The 22,374-nt window shown below is 31.1% G+C and overlaps 3 protein-coding genes and 3 long non-coding RNA genes across 10 annotated transcripts; 1 reads left to right on the plus strand and 5 right to left on the minus strand.

The window, feature by feature from the left end:
• Nucleotides 1–733: 733 nt before the first annotated feature.
• On the minus strand, nucleotides 734–2,352 carry LOC139097487 (uncharacterized). Of its 2 annotated transcripts, none has more exons than XR_011545069.1 (5): nucleotides 2,242–2,352; nucleotides 1,974–2,176; nucleotides 1,594–1,913; nucleotides 1,186–1,356; nucleotides 734–1,127 (listed from the first exon to the last, which is right to left on the minus strand). It is a non-coding gene; the product is annotated as an uncharacterized lncRNA (long non-coding RNA). The 2 variants fall into 2 exon arrangements; XR_011545070.1 differs by having other exon boundaries at nucleotides 1,974–2,179.
• A 50-nt stretch (nucleotides 2,353–2,402) lies between these two features.
• LOC139097500 (uncharacterized) lies at nucleotides 2,403–3,222 on the minus strand. The gene is made up of 3 exons (XR_011545075.1): nucleotides 2,878–3,222; nucleotides 2,657–2,812; nucleotides 2,403–2,597 (listed from the first exon to the last, which is right to left on the minus strand). It is a non-coding gene; the product is annotated as an uncharacterized lncRNA (long non-coding RNA).
• Nucleotides 3,223–4,127: 905 nt separating this feature from the next.
• Nucleotides 4,128–9,134, minus strand: LOC139097497 (uncharacterized). Of its 4 annotated transcripts, none has more exons than XR_011545072.1 (6): nucleotides 9,062–9,134; nucleotides 8,556–8,759; nucleotides 8,213–8,494; nucleotides 7,848–8,104; nucleotides 4,319–7,795; nucleotides 4,128–4,255 (listed from the first exon to the last, which is right to left on the minus strand). It is a non-coding gene; the product is annotated as an uncharacterized lncRNA (long non-coding RNA). The 4 variants fall into 4 exon arrangements; XR_011545073.1 differs by lacking the exon at nucleotides 9,062–9,134 and having other exon boundaries at nucleotides 4,319–6,601; nucleotides 6,660–7,795; nucleotides 8,556–8,992; XR_011545074.1 differs by lacking the exon at nucleotides 9,062–9,134 and having other exon boundaries at nucleotides 4,319–4,560; nucleotides 4,844–7,795; nucleotides 8,556–8,992.
• A 5,070-nt stretch (nucleotides 9,135–14,204) lies between these two features.
• On the minus strand, nucleotides 14,205–16,509 carry LOC139097475 (atlastin-like). Its single transcript, XM_070649345.1, has 2 exons — nucleotides 16,256–16,509; nucleotides 14,205–16,195 (listed from the first exon to the last, which is right to left on the minus strand). The coding sequence occupies exons 1-2, from the start codon at nucleotides 16,463–16,465 to the stop codon at nucleotides 14,483–14,485; spliced, it is 1,923 nt and encodes a 640-aa protein (XP_070505446.1). The 5' UTR covers nucleotides 16,466–16,509; the 3' UTR covers nucleotides 14,205–14,482.
• Nucleotides 16,510–17,734: 1,225 nt separating this feature from the next.
• LOC139097482 (atlastin-like) lies at nucleotides 17,735–19,839 on the minus strand. Its single transcript, XM_070649352.1, has 2 exons — nucleotides 19,275–19,839; nucleotides 17,735–19,215 (listed from the first exon to the last, which is right to left on the minus strand). Exons 1-2 carry the CDS (start codon nucleotides 19,482–19,484, stop codon nucleotides 17,791–17,793), a joined length of 1,635 nt encoding a protein of 544 aa, XP_070505453.1. The 5' UTR covers nucleotides 19,485–19,839; the 3' UTR covers nucleotides 17,735–17,790.
• LOC139097480 (atlastin-like) lies at nucleotides 19,655–21,866 on the plus strand. The gene is made up of 2 exons (XM_070649351.1): nucleotides 19,655–19,950; nucleotides 20,010–21,866. Exons 1-2 carry the CDS (start codon nucleotides 19,735–19,737, stop codon nucleotides 21,561–21,563), a joined length of 1,770 nt encoding a protein of 589 aa, XP_070505452.1. The 5' UTR covers nucleotides 19,655–19,734; the 3' UTR covers nucleotides 21,564–21,866.
• Nucleotides 21,867–22,374: the final 508 nt, after the last annotated feature.

Genomic DNA, 22,374 nt, shown 5'->3' on the forward strand with positions numbered 1-22,374 from the left:
CTTTTCTTTGAAATTGATATTTTTGCAGATTCTTAATTTTTGCGTGCTAACAATCAACAGTCAGCATTGATTTTATGGCAAATTTCCCTGTTTAAATGTTTTTAAAGTTCTCGAATTACATCAGCACTAAGATAATCCTCATGTACATATCTTGCATGACAGCATCTTGCTGTTATGTTTATCTTGTTGTTCAAAAATCCTTGTGAATTTCCACAAAATAGCTCATTTCAAGCATATCAATTCACACCAACACTGTTATCAAAAAACCGAGAAAATTCCTCTTAAACCGCATTAAATAATACAACAAGAAAGAAGGAAAAAAAAATCCACAATAGCAAAAATTTCCATAAATGTTCGTACAGAAGATAAGCACGAATCCTTATGTCATTGCCAATTTTTTTCTTTATATCAAATTTAGCCAGTGAAAATAATACCCAAAGGCATTTCAACTCTATAACATAAAAACAACCTATTCCTTTCATTCAATTTGAACAGCCGGAGAAATGCTTCAAGTTGTGAAAGAAGTGAAAATAAAAATGTTGATGCTTGAAGGAGCAGGAAAGGAAGAAGATTTAGAGGGGAATGTTGTCAGATTTGAATTTTTTTGGGATTATTATTTAATCGTTGCATATGATTAGAATTAAGTTTTTTTGTATTAATTATAGCTGCAAAAATTCATTAAAAATAAAGAAACCTGTTTTTTACCATATTATTTTATTCAAGAAGAAACACCTTTCGTAAGTAATAAAATCATTTAAATCTTTATTTTGTTGTCTTGATAGCAAATTAATTATTGCAATTTCTGTGTTATATGCTTAACAGTTTAGTAATGTAATGTCTCGTTGGTACACTTGACATAATAAATCATGAAACCTGTTAATTGATTTTAGCCCATTTTTGACAACTGCTTGCTTATTTGAATTTTATTGTGCTAATCAAATTTTGATCGCTAAGCAAAAATGCGATCATTAGCACAAGGACTTTTAACATTTTTTTTTTCATTTAAAAAAAACACACATAATAGTAAGTAATGAAGTCATTTAAAGTTACTTGTCGCAGTTGCAAATTAATTTTTGAAATTTAAAAGTTGCTTGAAGAAGTTGTCCTACGAGTTGTAGGCGTGGTGTCTAGAAACAATTAAAAAATTTATTATTATTACCAACAAAAAATGTCAAGGAAGCTCACGTGCAAATGTTGGCCTTTCTATATAAGCTATATTATTTTTTGGAGTAGGAATAAAATTGATCGTTTGTTGATTTATACGTTTACGGTTATTCCTATTTTTGTGTGATCTAGGAGGAACAATACCATCTGGTACTTCCAATTTTGCTCCTTGTATCTGTTGCTCTTGACAAACTGCGTGTGTTAAAAATAATTAATATATTATGAGCTCCATCATTTGAAATACTTGACGTAAAAATGGCCAAAACATTACCCAAGGCCGATTTGACTCTATTCTGAGACTGAATCTAATAAAATCTGATTTGGTCTCATTCAATTATTATATTAGGGAATAACGGGAATAACGGAATAACAAACCAAAAAAGCTTCAATAGACAGACAATAATTTATTTATATTAAAATATGTCTAACCTATAGAGCACAAACCAAACAATAATATTAAAACTTTGATAACAAAAAAGAAACTTCGTGCCATAGCTTCAAAAAATCTGTGTTATATGCTTAACAGTTTAGAATGAAATGACTCTCGAAATTAAATAAACTTATAAGCTCAAGCTTCAAATCTTTTAATTGCTGCATTTGAAGACATCAAACCTGTTAATTATTTTTAGCGCATTTTTGAAATAAAATCATATATATCTGCTTAATAATTATTGAAATTTAAAAGTCAATTTAGTTCCGTTTGAACCGGTTAGATGAAGGAAGGTTAGGAAGAGTCAAAGTTTTAATTTCTAGAAAAAAAATAAAATTTTTTTTTATTATTGTCAATAAAAAAAGTCAAGTAAACTCACAAATGATAATTGATGACTTCATTGGAATTTGATTTTCATCGGCTCATTAGTTGTCACAACTAAATAATCTATATTATTTTTTGGCGTAGGACTAAAATTGATCGTTTGCTGATTTAATCGTTTACGGTTATTCCTATTTTTGTTTGATCTCCGAGTAACAAAACCATCTGAAACTTCCAATTTTGCTCCTTGTATCTGGCATACTGCTTGTATTAAAAATACTTAATATATTAACCTCTATCAATTAAATTATTAAAAATTTTCTTACCTATTGAGCACAAACCAATCACTAATATTAAAACTTTGATAACAAAAAAGAAACTTCGTGCCATAGCTTAACAAAATCTGTGTTATATGCTTAACAGTTTAGAATGAAATAACTCGTCGTACACTCGACACAATAAACCTGTTAATTGATTTTAGCATTTTTTGGATAATTTCTTGCTTATTTGAATTTTATTGTGCTAATCGAGGACTTTTAACATTTATTTTTCATTTTAAAAATACACACTATAGTAAGTAATAAAGTAATTTAAAACTACTATTCCTTGTCGCAGTAGCATATCAATTATTGAAATTTAAAACTCTATCCAGTTCTGCTTCAAGGAGTTGTTGTCGTGGCGTCTAGAAACAAATTAAAAGATTTATTATTATTATAATTTAATTGAACAAAAAAAGCTCACTTGGAATATCTGTTGTAAATGGTAGCCACATTAAATTATAATTTAAATTATTTTTTGGAGTAAAATTGTTTGATTCTTGATTAAAATATTTACGGATAATACGAGTTTTGTTTAATAAATCAGGAACAGAATACTCTATATACTCCTCTTGACATACTGCTTGTAAAAAAAATATTTAATATTTTATGCTCCATTATTTGAATTATTAAAAATTTTCTAACCTATAGAACACAAACCAATCACTAATATTAAAACTTTGGTAACAAAAAAGAAACTTTGTGCCATAGCTTCACAAAATTTGTGTTATATGCTTAACTGTTTAAAATAAAATGAAAATTGGATACACTCAGCAGAAATTTATATGTTCAAATTATGTAAATATATTGTAGCTAAATTTGATAACATCAAACCAGTTTATTGTTTTTAGCGCATATTTAAAAAAAATTTACGCTTAAAACTATACTTTGATTGGTTGAATGACTAAAGCACGAGATCTCAGCAACCAGTCATCGAAGAGATCACTGATTTGAAGCATTGGAACATTTAATACCATGGTTTGATTATCATTTAAAAATGCTTGTTTATTTTAATTTTATTGTACTCAGGATTGTACTAATCAAATTTTGATCGCTTAGCAAAATCGCGCTTAAAATGCGATTATTAACATGAGGACTTTTAACAATTATTTCCTTGTTTCAGTAGCAAATTAATTATTGAAATTTAAAAGTCTTTCTAGTTCTGCTTGAAGGAGTTGTCATCTGAATTTCTAGAAGCAAACTAAAAAATTTATTATTATTACCAACAAAAAATGTCAAGGAAGCTCACATGTTGGCCTAACTATATAAGCTAAATTATTTTTTGGAGTAGGAGTAAAATTGAGCGTTTGTTGTTTTAAACGTTTATGGTCAGTCCGATTTTTGTGTGATCTTCCAGTAGCAAAACTCTCTGGTCCTTCCAATTTTGCTCCTTGTATCTAAGCATTTAAGATAGAGCAATTGAATCATTAAAATTTTCTAACCTATAGAACACAAATCAACCACCAATATTAAAACTTTGATAACAAAAAAGAAATTTGGTGCAATAGCTTCACAAAATCTGTGTTATATGCTTAACAGTTGAAAATGAAATATCTCGTTGGTACACTCAACACATTAAATTGGGGCGGCCATCTGCTGAATTTTTACCAGGACGCTGTTGTACTTTTCTGCCTTGCTTTTGTGTCCCGACAAAGCCTGAAAACTCCATACAAATTTTGGTGAAATTATGAACATTTTCGTTTTTCGGGTTCAAGCCCAAGACTGAAAATATTTTTTCCAAAAGTGTTCTGATTTTTTGCGAAAATCCTTTGGCCATCATAGCATATGCATAGAATGCAGTTATTTTTTGTTATTTACATCTGCATGAGTTTTATAAAAAGGTAAGAAACTTGTTTTTTTTTTTTTCATTTTATTTTATTCAAAAAAAAAAAATACTCCAAAAGAATAAAAATCATTTAAATTTGCTTTATGTTGTCTCAATAAAAAAATGATTATTGAAATTAAAAAGTCTATCTAGCTCCTTTTGAACCCGTGAGATGCAGCAGAGTTGAAGACTTAGTTTCTAGAAACAAATTAAACAATTTATTATTTTTTATTGTAATTTGATTTTTTTAATTTAATTTACTGTCAACAAAAAATTTCAAGTAAGCTCCCAACTGATACTTTTGATGATTTCATAGGTAGGAGGAGAATAAAAACCAGCTGACGAAGAGATTTCATAATTTAAATTATTTTTTGGAGTAGGATTATAATTTATTGATGGTTGATTTAAAATTCTACGGTCATTCTGATTTTTGTGTGTTCTCCATATAACAAAACCCTCTGATGCTTCAATTTTTGTTCTTCGTATCTGTTGCTTTTGACATACTGCTTGTGTTAAAAATAGTTTATTTAAATATTATGCATGTTCCGTCATTTGAAGCCGTAGAGTATACGGTGTAAAAATGGCCAAAAATACTATCCCAGGCTGACTTGACTCTACTCAGAGTAAATCTCATTGAATCTGTCTTGGAGTCAAAGTCAAGTGTGCTTTTCGGATTTTTTGTTTTTAGATTATGTGTCCATTATGTGTCAAGCAAAATCGTAAAACAAAAAATCAAAAAAGCTTCAAATGACGGAGAATAATATATGTATAGTGAAATTGTCTAACCTATTGAACTCAATCCAATCACTAATATTAAAACTTTGATATCACAAAAGTAACTTAGTGCCATAGCTCCACAAAATCTGTATTAAATGCTCAACAGTTTGTAATTAAATGTCCGTTGATGATACTTTGCCAAACTAGTTTGTCTATCATTTCAATTTCACCATCATTTTAAAGTTGGCTAGCAAGAACATTTTTTTTTGATCGAGAGACTTAAGCGCATTTTTGTCGCAGCGATCAGTAATTGATTAATAAGTCACTTCCAGATCAAAAAACCAAGATCCAGTAAGATCCAGATCATTTTTAGACCTAAAAACCAAGATCCAGTAAGATCCAGGCCATTTCCAGATCTAAAACACAAGATCCAGTAAAATCCAGGCCACTTCCAGATCTAAAACACAAGATCCAGTAACATCCAGTTCACTTCCAGACCTAAAAACCAAGATCCAGTAAGATCCAGGTCACTTCCAAACCTAAAAACCAAGATCCAGTAAGATCCAAGTCACTTTCAGATCTTAAAAACAAGATCCATATAAAACTTCCACAAATTTAAGAACTTCATCATTTAACGGATTTTCATAATTCAAATCTCATAACGGTCAAAATAAATTCAAACATTGTTCAGTAAACACTGTAAAAACATCGACAAACATTGAAAAACACTGTAAAACAATGAAAAAACGTGTTGTTGTTTTTGTTGTTGTTGTATTTGAAAATGAAAAACTGTTAATTATAGTATTTATGCGTTGATTTGAAACTTCTAAATGACCGATAACCCAATAACTTGATAGAACGAAGCTCTTAAAATAAACCAGAGCTCTCTACGATGTCTAGTTTTTGAGTTCTCGCGTTCCAGCTGACCGAACGAACGAATAGGGTTTCTGATGCCGTTAACGAAAACGGAAAACGGGCCGTTTTTTCGAAAAAATAAAAACGGAAAACGGCCGTTTTTTGCTAGCCTTTTTCTCTGAATTTTTGGAAAATTTTCAAAAATTTTATTATTTTTTCGACTCAAAAAAAATTTTAAATAATAATTTAAACTAAGAAAATTAATATTCAATTTTTTGGGCCTGCGGTATACTTTCAGAAGTAAATTTTTCATGTACATATTTTGGCAAATCAAAAAGGGCTTTAATTTGAATATTGTTTCCCTTACATTAAAAAAACGGACCCGTTAACGGCCGTTTTTCAGAAAAAAACGGAAACGGCCGTTTTTTAAAAATGCCGTTTTTCAGAAACCCTACGAACGAACGAATGAACGAACGAACAAAGTGTCTTATTAAGCTACCTTTTTGAAAAAAATTTCAAAAATGCGCTAAAATTTACGCTTAAAACTATACTTTGATTGGTTGACTGACTAAGGCACGAGATCTCAACAACCAGTCATCGATGAGACCACTGGTTTGAAGCATTGGGAGCATTGGTAGTTTAAAACTATGGTTAAATTATCATTTAAAAATGCGTGTATATTTTAATTTTATTGTGCTAATTAAATTTTGATCGTTAGGCAAAAATGCTGTTACCCTCGATCAATAGTAATCATTTAAAACTATATCTCAGGGCATTGACCCACGTTTCACCCGGATGAAAGATTGTATGGACCGAAAGAAAGATTTGTATGGACCGAATAAAAGCGGAAGTAGAGTTTCAATGTCACGTTATATTTTGTCTCATTAGCAAATTAATTATCAAAATTTTTGGAAATTATTTTAAAGTCTATCTAATTTCGCTTCAGATACAAAACAGATGAAGATGCGTTACCTTGAAACAAATTAAAAAATTATTAATATTGTCAATAGAAGAAGTCTAGTTAGCTCACAAATGATAATTGATGAATTAATTGAAATTGATTTCCTTGTAAATTGTCTTCGTGGGAATTGACTTCAATGGAGTTGACTTTGCACTCTTACCGTTAAAGGGTTGAAAATGTAAATTAGTTCTTGGAGTTGGAATAAAATCATTTGTTTGATGTTTTAAAAGTTTATACTTGTGCATATGTTTCTTTTGCTTCAGAATAATAACAAAGTCCTTCGATACTTCAAATCTTTTTATTCGTTTATGTTCCTCGTGACAAACTGTTTTTGTTTAAAATAATTAATTTATTACATGATTCTTCAATTGGAATATTGCTTGAAAAGCACACGGCGTAAAAGTGGACACAAATCCTGCTCCAAGCTGAATTGAGTCAATTCTTACTTATTTACTTCGCTGGACGTACAGATATGCACAGTGATTCTAGTCTAAGACTGAATTTCATAGAATATGTCTTGGAGTCAAAGTCATACTGACCTGGAGCTAGATTTTCGTCTATTTCTACGACGTATGCTTTTCGGATTGTTTGCTTATTGATTCTATGCCATTACTTTGTTTGATTATGTCCTTGGACACACAAACTACAAACAAACAAGGCGAGGCAAGCAAAAGATTTCAAGAACAGCTTAAAATAACAGATATATCAAAATTTTCTAACCTATAGAGCACAAACTAAACACTAATATTAAAATTTTGAAATCACAAAAGAAACTTCGAGCCATAGCTTAACAAAAACTGTATTATAAGCTTCACAGCTTAAAATGAAATGTCCCGTTGATCATCCTTAGTCTTTAAATTGTGACTACTTACTCATATTCTAGTATTGCATTCCTAGATATGATATCAAGTCACACTCAATACATTAAACCAATTTTTTTTTTTAAACTAAGACAAAATATGTATTTTGAAATTCTTTTGTCTTGTTAAATCTATTAGAGCTTTAGTTGAAGACATCAAACCTGTTTATTAATTTTTTTTTTATTTTATCCCCATTCAAAAAAATGACTTTTGTGTGAATTAAAATCATTTTCTCAATAGCAAATTAACCACAAATTAATTATCGAAATTTTTAAAAAGTTATTTAGCTCAGTTTTTGATGCAAAATATTTAGATGAAGATGCAGTTGAGATGCAGTTCCTAAAACTAAATTAAAAATTAATTGTTATTGTGAATAAAAAAAGTCAAGAAAGCTCACAGGTGAGAATATTTTTTGTTTTCATTGGAATTGCATATTCCCGGAGTAAAAACCTGCCTCCGAGTATCCCGAATATGCGTATGCATAATTTATATTATTTTTCGGAGTAGGATTAAAATTGAGTGGTTGTTGAATTAAACGTATTGGTTGGCGGTATTTGTATTGGCGGCTATTCCAATTTTGGTTTGACCTCCGAATAAAAAAATAATTGTTTGATGCTCTAAATTTTGTTCTTTGTATTATTTGCTGTTGACAAACTGCTTGAAATAAAAGGATATATTAATAATATTAAGTTCAATCAATGAAACAACCCAAAACAGCTTCAATTGACAAAGAATAATGTATTTATTAAAAAAAATTCTGACCTATAGAACTCAAACCAATCACTAATATTAAAACTTTGATATCACAAAAGAAACTTCGTGCCATTGCTTAACAAAATCTGTGTTATATGCTTAACAGTTTAGAATGAAATGTCTCGTTACGTTGTTTTTAAATTGTGACGCATCCTTATATTCTAAAAAAATATGTAAATTTAACCTTTCGAAACTATACGTTGTTTCGATAGGCAATTAATTATTGAAATTTATAAGTTTATCAAGATCTGCTTGAACCCGTGAGATGCAGAAGAGTCGATGACTTAATTTCTAAAAATAAAATAAAAATATTATTTTTATTGTCAAACAAAACAAAAAAAGTCAAGCTCACCTGTGATATTTGATGACCTCATTGGAATTCTTGTACTTAGAAAGTAATATTGATTTATATTTCCTTTTGGAGTTGGACTAACAAAATTTGATTTTCGAGTTAAACGTTTTTGGTTGTTTAGATTTTCGTTTGATTTCTGAGCAATAACAAAATCCTCTGAAACTTCCAATTTTGGTCTTCGTATCTGTTGCTCTTGGCATACCGCTTGTGTTAAAAATAGTTTATTTAAATATTATGCATTTTCCCTCATTTGAAGCCGTAGAGTATACGGTGTAAAAATGGCCAAAAATACTATCACAAGCTTACTTGACTCTAGTCTGAGACTAAACCTTATTAAATCTTTTTGTTGTATGTTTGTAGATTATGTGTCATTATCAATCAGAAACATGTATCAGAAAAATTTGATTGGACACACAAACTACACACAAACATGTCTAGTCAAAGCATAACGGTCTAACAAAAAATCAAAAAAGCTTCAAATTACGGAAATTAATGTATTTTCTAACCTATAGAGCACAAACCAATCACTAATATTAAAACTTTCATATCACTTAAAAAACTTCGTGCCATAGCTTCACAAAATCTGCATATATAATGCCATTGTTAACAGTTTAGAATTAAATGTCCGCTGATGATGCATTGATTTTAATCAAACTAGTTTGTCATTTCAATTTCACCATCAGTAAGCTAGCAAGGTTTTTTTTTAAAAATCCTGTTAATATTTGAGTAATTTTAGTAAAAAACAGAGCTCGAAGTTGACTCAGATTTTTTATGGAAAAGCCAAGTCGTATTCAACAGTCAACTTTGAGCTCAGAAAAAAATCGGGATATGTTTGAAAATTATACAACCCAGCAACGAAACTAGTTCACTTACTTACTTACTTACTAGATGGAAGTGTTATCCATGGCCTACCTTAGTCGGCTCCTGAAGCTGGCTCTATCGCTCGCTCTACGCGCTTGTCAAACTAGTTCAAAATTCTTCTAAAATCATCCTAAAGACAGCCAAAAAATGTGAATATATAAATAGATATTCTAACAATTTCCATCATCTTAAAGAAAGAATGAGAGAAAAAAAGGCAAAAAATATGCCAACAACAAGTCACAACATCAACAATAACGAAAAGAAAAGGGATCCATTTGGAGGAGAAGCAAGAGATGCCACAAGGGAATATTTTTTAGTAAATAATTTTCATATGATATCACGAGAGATGCCTTTACATTCCATTTACATGCATATGTGTATAGGAAATGAACGAAAAAATAAGAAAAAAAATGCCACAAGAGATATTCAATGTTGATGTCAGGATGTATAAATACATAAGCCAATATGAATTGAGTAGAAGAATGGCAAAAAGAAGATAATAAGAATGAACATTATTGAAAATTCTCTCAGTTGCGGACGACCTCACACATTTATTCCCCCAATTTCAATAATATTGCGTTATTGGCTTTCGGCATTACGTACGCATTGTTGTTGTTCCACTCACTCAATGCTAATGTTTATATGAAAAATAACAGGAAACAATTACGCCCTATATGAGTTTATTTTTCCTGCATAACATTAGGGCTTACGTGATTGTGTGATTTATATGAATTTATTTGCATATAAATTGAAATTTTTTTTGTGGACGACAAAGTAAATGAAGTGGATGTGAATCGGAAAATGCTTTTTGAGATTAGAAAAATTGATTGTCATCATCATCATGGCTTAACATTGTGTATATTATTTGTTGAATCTAAGACTAAATTGCATGTATCAATGTAAAATTGACAACATTATTGTTTGGTTCCTGAAATTTCATGTTTCATTTACAGTCTGTAGGATCATCGAGTTGATAGATTTAAATGAGGATGAATGTGAGGGATAGATTGTTAGGAATTGTTAAGGTTTTCAATTTTTCAAGAGATTTTTGTGGATCAATGTGAAAATTAAGGTTCATCGATTTTGCAAATTGAGGGTTTTATTAGATTGATGATGTGGATATTCAATTGGAAGTCATGAAATTTTGGCATTTCCTGCTATTTTCTAGATTACTTTTAGGATTTAGAATTTTCAAAGGAATTTAGATAAATTTTAATTGACGATTTAATGCTCATCTAATAATAGACTATACTTGCATTCTATTATCTTCAATAAATAGGGATGTACCCTTAAATTGATATTGGGCATCTATTTTAATGTGGAAAGTCTGTAATATTGATATTTCAAGCATCCAACTCATAGATTCCTTTATCAGACATTAATCATTCGCTAGGTGCGTATGAGAGTTTTCAAAATTATTTGTTATTCTCAATTTTGTAAGCATTCTGATGAGAATCTTTCTTATCTCTTTGGATTCATTTGTATAATTAATTATACGGAACGATATGAACCCATTGATTCTTTTCTATATTGCATGAATTTGTAAAGCTATGGTAATGTACCAAAACATTAAAATTCAATCCTGCTGACTATATTTAAAGTTTTCCTTTTTTTCTACTCTGCACAGTTGCATAACCCAGAGTATATCAATGCAATGTATTTATCTGGTCACAATTTGTAAGTCGCGATTATACACTCCGAGTTGGTTGTGACTACTAGGAGCAATAAATCACCCGAATCCGACTAGATATCAATGAGGGGAACTCAGGACGTTAAAGTCGGCTAGCTTAAACCCTAACAACTACGCAATATCTGCTTTTTCGCTTCTAATTTCTCAATTTACATCACATTTCAAATCAATATATCAACAATACTATTAACTCATCCATCAAAAATGATAAAGTTAAATCAAATAAACTCAAAAACTTATAAATCCCGTTACCTCAATAAATGTTTCCAGTTTCATTGTCATCATCATTAATAATTCAACATTGACTCAAACTCATTACAAGATAATTGGAGTCTCATCAGCAAAAAAAAAAGTTCCATTAATCCTTCCTTTTCAGCATTTTGTATTACAAATAATTGAACATATGTATTTTTATACAGCATACATCTCAAGAAATTACTCGACTAAAATTTCATCTGCAAACACATTGTCTCATCATTTAATGGAGAGAAAGAAAAAGAAATGGATTAACGATGTAAAGTCATGATGTGAAAGATTAATTCACATAGCGACATTTTGTGTTCACATTGTTTGTTTAAAGCATCATACCTTAAAGCACTTTTTGTTGCTCTTACATGCGTCTTTTGTGTTTCAATTAAAAATTTACTCTTAAAAGACATTATCATGATGAAAAAAGACTAAACAGGAAATCGCGTAGATAATTTTAATGAGATTTTTTTTTTGTGTTTGTTGTCTTAAGAAACTTCTTTGTGCTAACATGTGAAATTACTTCCTTATTTGTATATGCTGCACATGAGACTAAGTTGATTAAATCTTTTGATGTTAAATTGAAATTTGCATGAGGAAATTAGTTTTACTTGTCATGTTGAGAATTGTCGTCTTGTTTTAATAATGTTGCTTGCATCAATGTGGAAATTAATCAAATATGGATTGTGATGACATTAACAAATTGTTGTCTTGGGACGAAACGTTAAATGACATCGCTTAGAGGCACAATATTGAGGTATTGTTTGAATTTTAAATGACATTTAAGAGAGAATTTTGATTACGTAGAAAAAAATCACGTAACGAAAAATATTTACGTAGCAAAAAATCATGACGTCACAATTTTTCGTAAAAATAATTTTTTCTGCGGGAATATTTTATTTATGATCGTTCGTGTCAATGATAATGAATTTAACTTCTATTTTGGGTTACAGCAGAGTGTGGCTGTCTCAAAAATGGCTGTTGATATTTTTCAAAAATATTTTCTTGTCGTTAATAATGTCGAGTAACTTGAATTTGAGACGGCCACACTTTAGGTTGTAGATTCGGCAACAGAGGCTACAAATTGATTTAAAATGTCTCAAGCTATAAGTTGATGAAACTGGAATTGTACGAAAATAGTGAGTACTAATTAAATTTTTTACAAAACATGAGAACTATGAGAATTTTTTAGGTTTCGACAAAGAACCGCAGGTAAGTAATTTATAAATTTTAGATGCCTAAACCAGAGCTCGAAGTCGAGTCGAGTCGACTTGAGTCGTCTCAAAAAAAAATCGAGCTGACTCGAGTCGACTTGAAGTCGAGTACATTTGAGTCGAGTCAAGTCGACTTCAACCATATAGAATTCAAACTCTGGCTTAAACCTGTAGTTTTCTGCTGTATCTTATAATTAGTCCAAGGTTGCAGGTCTGCTGTATTGATCGAACTCTTGAATATCCCTAAAATCATAATGATTCAAAATAATCCTTAATATTTTCATAGTTTTCACACATTTATTGCAATAAAAATTGCTATAATTCAGAAAATCAGTTCTTAATAAGGTAAAGTTGGCAAACCAATCGGCCATATGGCCTTCATGAAATTTCCAAAAACAACTCATCGCGGAACACAGGGTTCCCATCACTGGCATAGAATAAGTTCAGCTGATTTTCATCAAAAATGTGCATAATATCCCACCAAATTGTGTCCTTCCACTCCAATGAAAGAATATTTTCTTTATTGTTGCCAAGCAATGAACCGTCTTGATTCACCTTGTGATAGACATTAACTTTATTTTTACCTTACTACCTTCCTTCCATACTCCCTTGTACCACGTATATTTCATTTAACATTTGCAATACACAACATGCATGAATAAGAAATAAATAAATACGAATGTAATCTCATGAGAAGTGAAACATATGGATTACATATTTGTTAGATTCAAAAGTCAAACAGCAAAGCACAATTTATTATATCAAGGATTTCTGCTTTTACGTTTCCATTTCTTCGTTGTTTTTCACTATGTTTGTCATAAAAGAGTTTGCTGACTGTATATTCTGAATACCCTTTCTTTTTTCTATTTTTTTGTTCCGTATGGGATATTAAATACTTAGTGGGAATTGTTTTCATTCAGCAACAGGATGATGATAAATTGTAATAAATAGAAAGCACATCTGTTGGACTTATGAATCACTGATACAAAGGTGTGCCTGGAATTTTAGGTTTTTATGGTTGGTTTTCGAAATTTTTTGGACGCACTAGGTGTCTTTGAGAGACGGGTGCTACGAGCGATTTATGGTCCTGTGAAGGAAGGAGAAGAATACGTCAAGAGACATAATAATGAACTTTATCTGTTATTCCAGGATGCAGATATAGTGACAGTTCTACGTGTGAATCGCTTGAGATGGTCAGGCCATGTATACAGAAGGCCAAGTGATGCCCCAGTCTTTAAGATAACTACTTCAGACTTTGTGAATGGCAAAAGATCGCGAAGAAGACCGAAGAATTCCTGGATTGGATGTGTTGAAAAGAACGCTAGGGACCTTAATATATAAGTAAAGTAAGTACGTTTCGAAATTTTAGCAAGAATAATTTACTCGAACAGCAGCCGGTTCATCCATTCAGCCGTCAAGACAACCTCTAGTCCTATTCTCAATGCCATCAGTACTATTGCGACTTTAATGTATTAGTCAGAATATGTATGAATTTAAAGTAGATTTTGACCTCAAATCAGCCAATCACAGATATTCTCAAAAATCGAAGTTGACTGAAAATTTGTATTGAAGATTCAACTTGAGTCGACTCAATATTTAATTCAAGTCGACTTCAAATACAATATACTCTTAAAATAATGCATTTATGGTTATTCTTAACCTAAATTTTTATTCAAGAAGAAGTGTTAGATAGTGTATTATAAAAATTTTCTTGTAAACTGACACCAAAAGGATCCCTGTTATGTTTAACTCAAAAACTGATATTTTAGGAAGACTTAATTTTAATTCTCGAAACCAGTGGCAAAGCCAAAGAGGAGATAGAGGGTTGTTATTGTGGTTTTTCCAAGTTTTTTCACGGAAAACCCTAATAAATCAAAGAAGTTTTCCAAAATGGCAAAAGAGCTGAGTATTTCAAATTATTGACTTTTAAACTCCTTTATAAGTTTGAGTATACAAGGTACCGCAGTTTCAGCTATATTTGTCACATTCTTTACGAACTTCATTGCACCTTCTGATGCTTCAACTGCAGTATTAACTTTTTGGGTGAAATTTTTCTTTTCTGCTTCAGGATCTGCTTTCGTATTGGCTACCTCAGTTGACAAAGCAGTGTCATTTGATACTTCAGGTTCTGTATTAGATCCAGTCATTCCCATTCCAGTAGAGCCTGCTGTAATTGCAGTTCCGACCGCTGCTGCGGCTCCTCCTGCCAATTGTGCTGATTCTATGGCTATTGCGACAGCACCACCAGTGACTGCAATAGTCAAACCTAATAGTCCAAGCATTATCCATCTGAATCGCTCTTCTCGTTGCAACTTTTCTTCGACTTTCTGTAACTTTCGTCTTTTTTTGTTCAAACGAGCTTCAAGAAGAGCTTTTTGACTTTTGTAGTCGTTCAATTCAATGCAATTTTGTTGATGTGCGTTTTCTAGTTCAAACAGTTGTTTCTCTGTTTGTGCTTTTGTTTCTTCTGCTTGTTCCTTCAATTGTCTTTCTGCTGTCAACATTGCTTCATATTTCATTCGTTCTTCCTTAATTTTCTGTAGGTTCTTTTCTGTGCGATCTTTAAAAATTATAAAGTATTTTTCGATTTCTTGCTCCAATTTTGTTTTGAAGTTAGCGGCATGTTCTGAATTTCCCATTTTCTTTTCAGAATCATACAATTCTAATGATCGTTCCTTACATTTTTCATGAACGGTCAAAATATTTTCTTCGGTTATAATGTCCTTGTTGCGAAAAAATGTCAGTTTGTAGTCATCAAAATATTTGTCAATCAAACTATTCATAAAACTGTCAACAGTTAAGTCATATACGCTAGATACTTTAGGAATATGATTAGTTTGGAATAGCTTGAAATAATCTTGAATGTATTGCTTCATTTCCTTTACAGTAACTTCCATTGAACTTATTTTCTTAATGACCAAATTCTCAGGAAGTAAGAGGCACTCAATAAGCTTTTTAAGCTCGTCCTTAAATTCTTCATCCATTTCAGACCATCGACCGTCATAATTTCTATTTCCAGCAACAATTCTTCCCGGAAATGGAAGCAAGCAACAATCAATTTGATCAAAAGAGCTTGTAATGTAGTCACGAACAGACTGCAATTCAGGTTTTTGAGTTGATATTGAACTAATTACCTTTTTGAGATATTCTTCACCACCAGCAGTTCCAAAATTGTAGTCATCAAAATAATACCAATCTCGAATAAGGAACAATAAGTTTTGAAAAAGCTTCTCATTCGATTCTTTGTTATCGATGGCAGTAAACTGAGTGAGTTCTGTAGCAAACTGCAAATACTGAAGTTGATCTTCTTGAATCTTATTAGCAAGATTAAGTACTTCAATTGATGAAATTAAGTTACTGAGAACAAAAATTCGCGAATTATCAGCTGGAGTTGAAGAATTGTCGAAAAGACCTTGTGTGTCCATGACATAAATTGCAATCTTCTCATCAGTTTCTTCATCAGTATGTAGGAAGACATCACTCCAAATGATAATACCTGCTGTATCTCTTTTTGTTCCTGAACGCCATGAAAAACCTCTCAATGGCTCATCACGACTGCCCATCCAGTTCTTATCTTTGACAAACAAAAACTCACCATCATCTATTTTTGGATCATTTATTGATGGATACTGTCGATTGAATGATCAAAATTAAATTAAGCAGTCATTTTCTTACATAAACTGACTTACATGAGCATATAAGAATCTCAAACAGTAATCCAGAAAATAGCTTTTGCCTCCTCTTGTTGCTCCAACAATTGAAAGAATTACAATTTTATGATCTTGAATTTCAGGATGACTAAAGACTTTTTCAAGATTTTCACTATGAACAATAACTTCGCCAGTATCTGAAAACTTCATCACAGGTACTGGCGTCCCATAAGGATGATCAAAAGACATTTTTTTAAGAATTTTTATTTCAAAGTTTTATTTGTGCGTCACAATTTGTATAAAGAAATATTTGGGTAGTTTAGTAAATTTCTGGAGACTTTTTACAAATTCGTCATTATTAATTTTTATCAGGAAATATCAAATTTTTGGATGATATTTGATTTTAATAATTGTAATTCTCAGTCAAATCCTTAAAATTTAACTTAAATTTTAAAGTTTTGCGTAATTAAAATTATGAATATATGTAAAGTACAGCCACAAAATATAAAATATTTTTTAAGTTTGGGAAATTAAATTTTTCACCAATTTACTTTAATTAGTCTATTTAAAAACAGCAGAATTTAAATTTATTCTTGATATTGAAAAGCTGTCCGATATTTCTTAAACTTACCAATACATACATGAAATAAAAAAGTTGTTGTTGTTCTGTGTTATACTTATAACATGTTATAACTTAAAGATTAATTTTTTGTTATAAAATTTCAAAAAAAAATTTGCAAAATTTTGACAAGATAAGTCATTAAAAATTTGATTTCTTTAACCCACCCCCTCCCCCACTTCCCCTCTTTCAAATGTGACAAAATTAATTTATTTTTCTCACTTGACTTTTTTTTTTCAAGTGTTAAAATCACTTAGTAGATAACAAATTAACACTATAATTAGATACTAAGCCCTAAGCCACACCTTTTATATTTTCTATAGATTTCTAGACCTTCACTACATTTATCATTAATTTGTGTGAAGATATGATACGTTAGGTAGTCTTTTACAGTCTCAAACAGCACACTATGCTCGTTAGGTCACCGATATGTCATTGTATTAATGTTTAGATCATCAGTGATGGGCAACCTGTGTGCTGTTAACATTTTCTGGAAATACCATGAACAGTATGGAGAGGCTAATATTACAAAAAAAGTCAAAGTAAACAGGCTCCGATGGGCTAGACATGTTATTTGGAGACCTGTAGAAGCTCCAAATAAGATCTTTAAATCAGACTTTGTGGATGATAAGAGAACTCGTGATAGACCGATAAACTCCTGGAAGGAAGCTGTTGATAGAGACAGCATTGCATTTGGTATTGGCAATTGGCAGGCGGAATCCTGCGATAGAACCAGCTTTAGGCGATATCTGAGAGAGGCCATGGATCACAGTTGATCTGTACGATCAGCGAAGTAAGTAAGTCCCAAAAAATTCAAACCTGCTTGGGTCCATGACACAAAATTACCCGTTTACCATTTACCGGATAGTGCCGTTCGGAAACATGGTTAAAAACAGATGTCAAATTCATCAACTTTAAGTTTATTGCCAAAAATATCATAAATATCTCAAATAATTTACATAATTGAACAAGCTTTAATAGGTTTAGATTTGATTAATACTTTAATTCCAACAGCTGCCGTAGTTCCAATCGCTGAGATCAAAAATGTTCGAAGTTTAAAATTTTTCTCAGCTTTTTTGTTTAATTTATTAATTTCAGCTTTTGCAGCTTTAATGCGACTTTCAGCTATTTTCATTTGCTGATTCAATTCTTCTAGCTCGTTCTTATTTTCTGGAACTATCTCCTTGAGGTTTCTCAGCATGCTCACTGCTAGGTCTAGTTCAGCTTCGACTTCTTTTCGTTGTTGCTTTAGTTTTTCTAATTTTTTCTCTTGTTCATTCATTTCTTCCTCAATTCGACTTGAATTTTTCTCATTTTGAACTTTCATCTCGTCGTAAATTTTGTCAATTTTTTCTGACAGTTTAATCCTGAATGCTTCAACATGCTCATAGTTTCCCATCTTTTTCATATCATCATAATCTTCCATTGCCTTTTTCTTGCAATTTTCATGGATCGTTTCAATGCTTTCGTCATTCATTAAATCTTTATTTTCATAAATTACCTGCTTATATTCATCAATGCACTTTCTAATTGAACGACTCATGTAGCTGTCAATTGTTAAATCGTAAATGCTTGACACTTCTGGATCTGCATTCGATTGGAATAGTTTTAAATAATTTTGGAGATATTCCTTCATTTCCTCAACATTTATTTCCATTGAGTTAATTTTCTTTACTACTAAATTGTCAGGAAGTAAAAGGCACTCAATAAGCTTTTGTAGTTCGTCCTTGAATTCTTCATCCATCTCAGACCAACGTCCATCATAATTTTTATTTGAAGCAACTTCTTTTCCTGGATGAGGTAGTAGACAGCATGCAAACTGCTCAAAAGAATCGGTTATGGATTCACGAACAGAAAATAGTTCCACATTCTGTGAATTAATATCAAGAACCTCCTCATGTAAATATCGCATGCCGCCAATCCTGCCGAACTCATATTCTTGATCATTATTCCAATCACGAATAAGAAACATCAAATTTTGGAAGGGCTTCTCATCTGATTGCATTTTATCAATTGCTGTATACTGAGTATATTCTGATGCAAATTGAAGATGTTGGAGTTGATCTTCTTGAATTCTGTTAGCAATATTTAAAACCTGAACGGATGAAACCAAGCTACTTAGCGCAAAAATACGCGAATTTTCAGTTGGTGATGAGTTATTGTCAAAAAGACCTTGAGTATCCATAATAAAAATTGCAATCTTTTCTCCATTATCAAGTGTATGAAGGAAGATGTCACTCCATATGATAATTCCGATTGTATCACAATCGATTCCAGACCGCCATGAAAATCCCTTTAAAGGTTCATCTTTGTTGCCCATCCAGTTTTCATTCTTATGAAAAAAGAATGATCCATCTTTTGGTTTGTTGATTGATGAATACTGTCAAAATATTTATATAGTTTAGACAGTGCTGATCAATACTAAATGATTCAACTTACATTAGCATACAAGAATCTCAAGCAATAATTCAACAGATAGCTCTTCCCGCCACGAAATGCACCGATTAATGAAATAACAACAATTTTTCGATCTTGAATTTCTTCATGATTGAAAATTTCTTCAATTTCTTCATCATTAACAATTACTTCACCAGAATCGGAAAACTTCATGACAGTTACTGGCCTGCCATGTGGATGATCGGTAGACATTTCTAGTACTTTTAACAAACACAATTCGATTTCAACATAAATAAACTATACAAAAATGAAAATAAATAAAATAAAACTATAAGCAGAACCGAAAATGTTGTATAGCGCGTTATTGCATTTTAGATGCTTAAGTGGCGTCGCGGATAGCTTATTATAACAAACTTAAAATTTCATGTATAGTTCTCAAGTGTAAATAGTTGTTTTTTTTTTTTGTTTTGATAAAATTTTAATTTTTTTTAAATTTTTTGTAATGTCTGAAGATCAAAGCCATCCTCATGGACGGCCAATAACTTTAATGAAGTTTTCAGACACTGGTGACATTGTTGTTAATAGTGAAGAAATTGAACAAATTTTTAATCATTCGGAATTAGAAGAGCGTAAAATTGTAATTCTCTCATTAATTGGAGCTTTTCGCGGTGGCAAGAGCTATTTTTTGAATTATTGCCTGAGATTCTTATATGCTCATGTAAGTTCAACTACGCAATATAAACAGAATATCGTAATCATGTTTATTTTTATCAACAGTATTCATCAATCAGCAATCTTAAAATAGATGATGGTGAATTTTTGTTCAAAAAAGATAACGATTGGATGGGAAGTCGCGATGAGTCATTGAAAGGATTTTCATGGCGTTCGGGAGTTAAAAGAGACACAATCGGGATAATAATGTGGAGTGATGTCTTCCTGCATACCATTGATAGAACTGGAGAGAAAGTGGCTATTTTTGTTATGGACACACAAGGTCTTTTTGATAAACATTCATCATCAACTGATAATTCGAGAATATTCGTACTTAGTAACTTAATATCATCAATACAAGTTCTAAATCTTGCTAATAGAATACAAGAAGATCAGCTACAGTACCTCCAACTAACAATAGAATTTGCACTATTTTCTTCAACTGATAACAGTGAAACAGCCAGGAAGTCTTTCCAAAATTTATTATTTGTCATTCGAGACTGGAACAATTCATGTGACTACAAATATGGCATAAATGGTGGACGTTCTTATCTTGAAGACGTACTGCAAATAAAACCAAACCAAAAACCTGAATTGCAGTCTGTGCGTGAATCAATTTCTAGTTGTTTTGATGATATTGCATGCTGTTTATTACCACATCCAGGAAAAGGAGTTGCACGTGGCAAAAACTATAACGGCAGTTGGTCAGAAATGGATGATGAGTTTAGAGACGAACTTAAGAGACTCATTGAGTGCCTTTTACTTCCTGACAATTTAATTATAAAGAAAATCAACTCAATGGACATGACTGTTGGGGATATGAAGCAATATATCAAAGAATATTTAAAATTATTTCAATCAAATCAGATTCCAAAAGTATCAAGCATATATGAATTGACTGTTGATAGATTCATGAATAAATTGATTGAAAAGTGCCTTGATGACTATAAGCAGTCAATTTTTAACAATGAAGACATCATAACTGAGGAAAATATTTCAACCGTCCATGAAAAATGCAAGGAAAGGGCATTAATAATGTACGATGCTGAAAAGAAAATGGGAAGTCCGATGCATGCCGCTACGTTTATATTAAAATTGGACGAAGAAATTGAAATTTTTTTCAAAGAATATAAGGAACAAAAGAAAGATCATTTAGAGAAACTTAAGGAAGCTAGAGAGAAACATGAAGCAGCTATAAAAAAGGATTCAGAACGAAAAGAAGAAATCACCAAAAATATTGAAAAAATAAAGCTTCAGCTAATGGAAATTAATCAAAAACGAGAAAAAAATCCATTTTTATCAGAAGTTTATAATTACCAAGAGGATGTCCTTAACATTCGATTAATACGCGATGAGGAAGAACTTCAAAAACTTGATGAAAAGGCAAAAAGAGCGGAAGCGTTCAAGCTTGTGCTAATAAGTGTTATTGCTGGCGTTTCCATTCCCTTTTCAGTAGTGTCTTTGGCCGGTTTGGCCGCAACTGGAGTGTCAGGACTAACAACTATATCTACAATAGGAGCAACACTTGATACTGTCAATATTGTATCATCATCGGTGTCCCTAATGCAAGGAATAAAAAGATTTTTCTTTCGTCGAAAGAATAAGGAATCAAGAGAATAAAGAGCTGATACCAAATGATCAAACTCTGAATCAAACAATATTAAGACTTAAGAATATTAGATGCTAGGGCCGTTCCCTTACGTAACGCAAAAAACTCGACTTTTTGACACTACATCCTACCCCTTCCTCCTCTCCGCAATCAAAATCTCAACAAACCTTCTATAAAGCATTACTTAATAATAAAGAACGGCCCACTCCTCACTGCACATATGCACATATTATCAATGTAGAGACAAGAACTTAATAAATGATATTTATAGATATTTATTGCAAGATGTAGAACGTCACTGCAATCATATATAATTATATTATTAACCGTTCATATTTCTATTTTTGCAGAATTAAATCAGGCTACACATGAAAGCTTGAACTAATTGATTCCAATTCCACAATGGCGATGTGGATTTTGCTATGGAGTTTTCTTTAATATACTTTCAGGAAAGAGACCGATTTTAAGTACCATAGTGATAATTTGGTACCATGTAGGTATGGTCTATGCCTGTTTTGGTAGATCATAAAATTTCCAAATATGCATGAGATAATTTTACAATATTTTATTTTATTTAATTAAAATTCATTAATTTCAATTGTTTTAATATAAAGTATCAGAAATATACTCATGTTCATTAATCATTAATTAATTTAATTAATAACTCATAAAAATTTACATGATTAATGAAATTAATTCAGATACAATAATGTTTATTATAATAATGTACAATTGTTAATTAATAAGCAGAAATATGAACTTAAAATTGTAAATTTAATGAAAATGATTTAAGATTTTGAACAGATGTAAAATAGACCTTTC

This window comes from Chironomus tepperi, unplaced genomic scaffold (assembly GCF_022539635.2).
Source record: "Chironomus tepperi strain 1889 unplaced genomic scaffold, CSIRO-AGI_Ctep_v1 contig_423, whole genome shotgun sequence".
In the NCBI taxonomy this organism is placed as follows: Eukaryota; Metazoa; Arthropoda; class Insecta; order Diptera; family Chironomidae; genus Chironomus; species Chironomus tepperi.

Excerpts from the sequence above, each read along its gene's own strand:
- LOC139097475 (XM_070649345.1), bottom strand. The coding sequence starts at position 16,465 with ATGTCTTTTGATCATCCTTATGGGACGCCAGTACCTGTGATGAAGTTT. Across the intron at positions 16,196-16,255 it reads TGAGATTCTTATATGCTCAT|TATCCATCAATAAATGATCC; the intron begins GTAAGTCAGTTT and ends TTCAATCGACAG.
- LOC139097482 (XM_070649352.1), bottom strand. The coding sequence starts at position 19,484 with ATGTCTACCGATCATCCACATGGCAGGCCAGTAACTGTCATGAAGTTT. Across the intron at positions 19,216-19,274 it reads TGAGATTCTTGTATGCTAAT|TATTCATCAATCAACAAACC; the intron begins GTAAGTTGAATC and ends ATATTTTGACAG.
- LOC139097480 (XM_070649351.1), top strand. The coding sequence starts at position 19,735 with ATGTCTGAAGATCAAAGCCATCCTCATGGACGGCCAATAACTTTAATG. Across the intron at positions 19,951-20,009 it reads TGAGATTCTTATATGCTCAT|TATTCATCAATCAGCAATCT; the intron begins GTAAGTTCAACT and ends TTTTATCAACAG.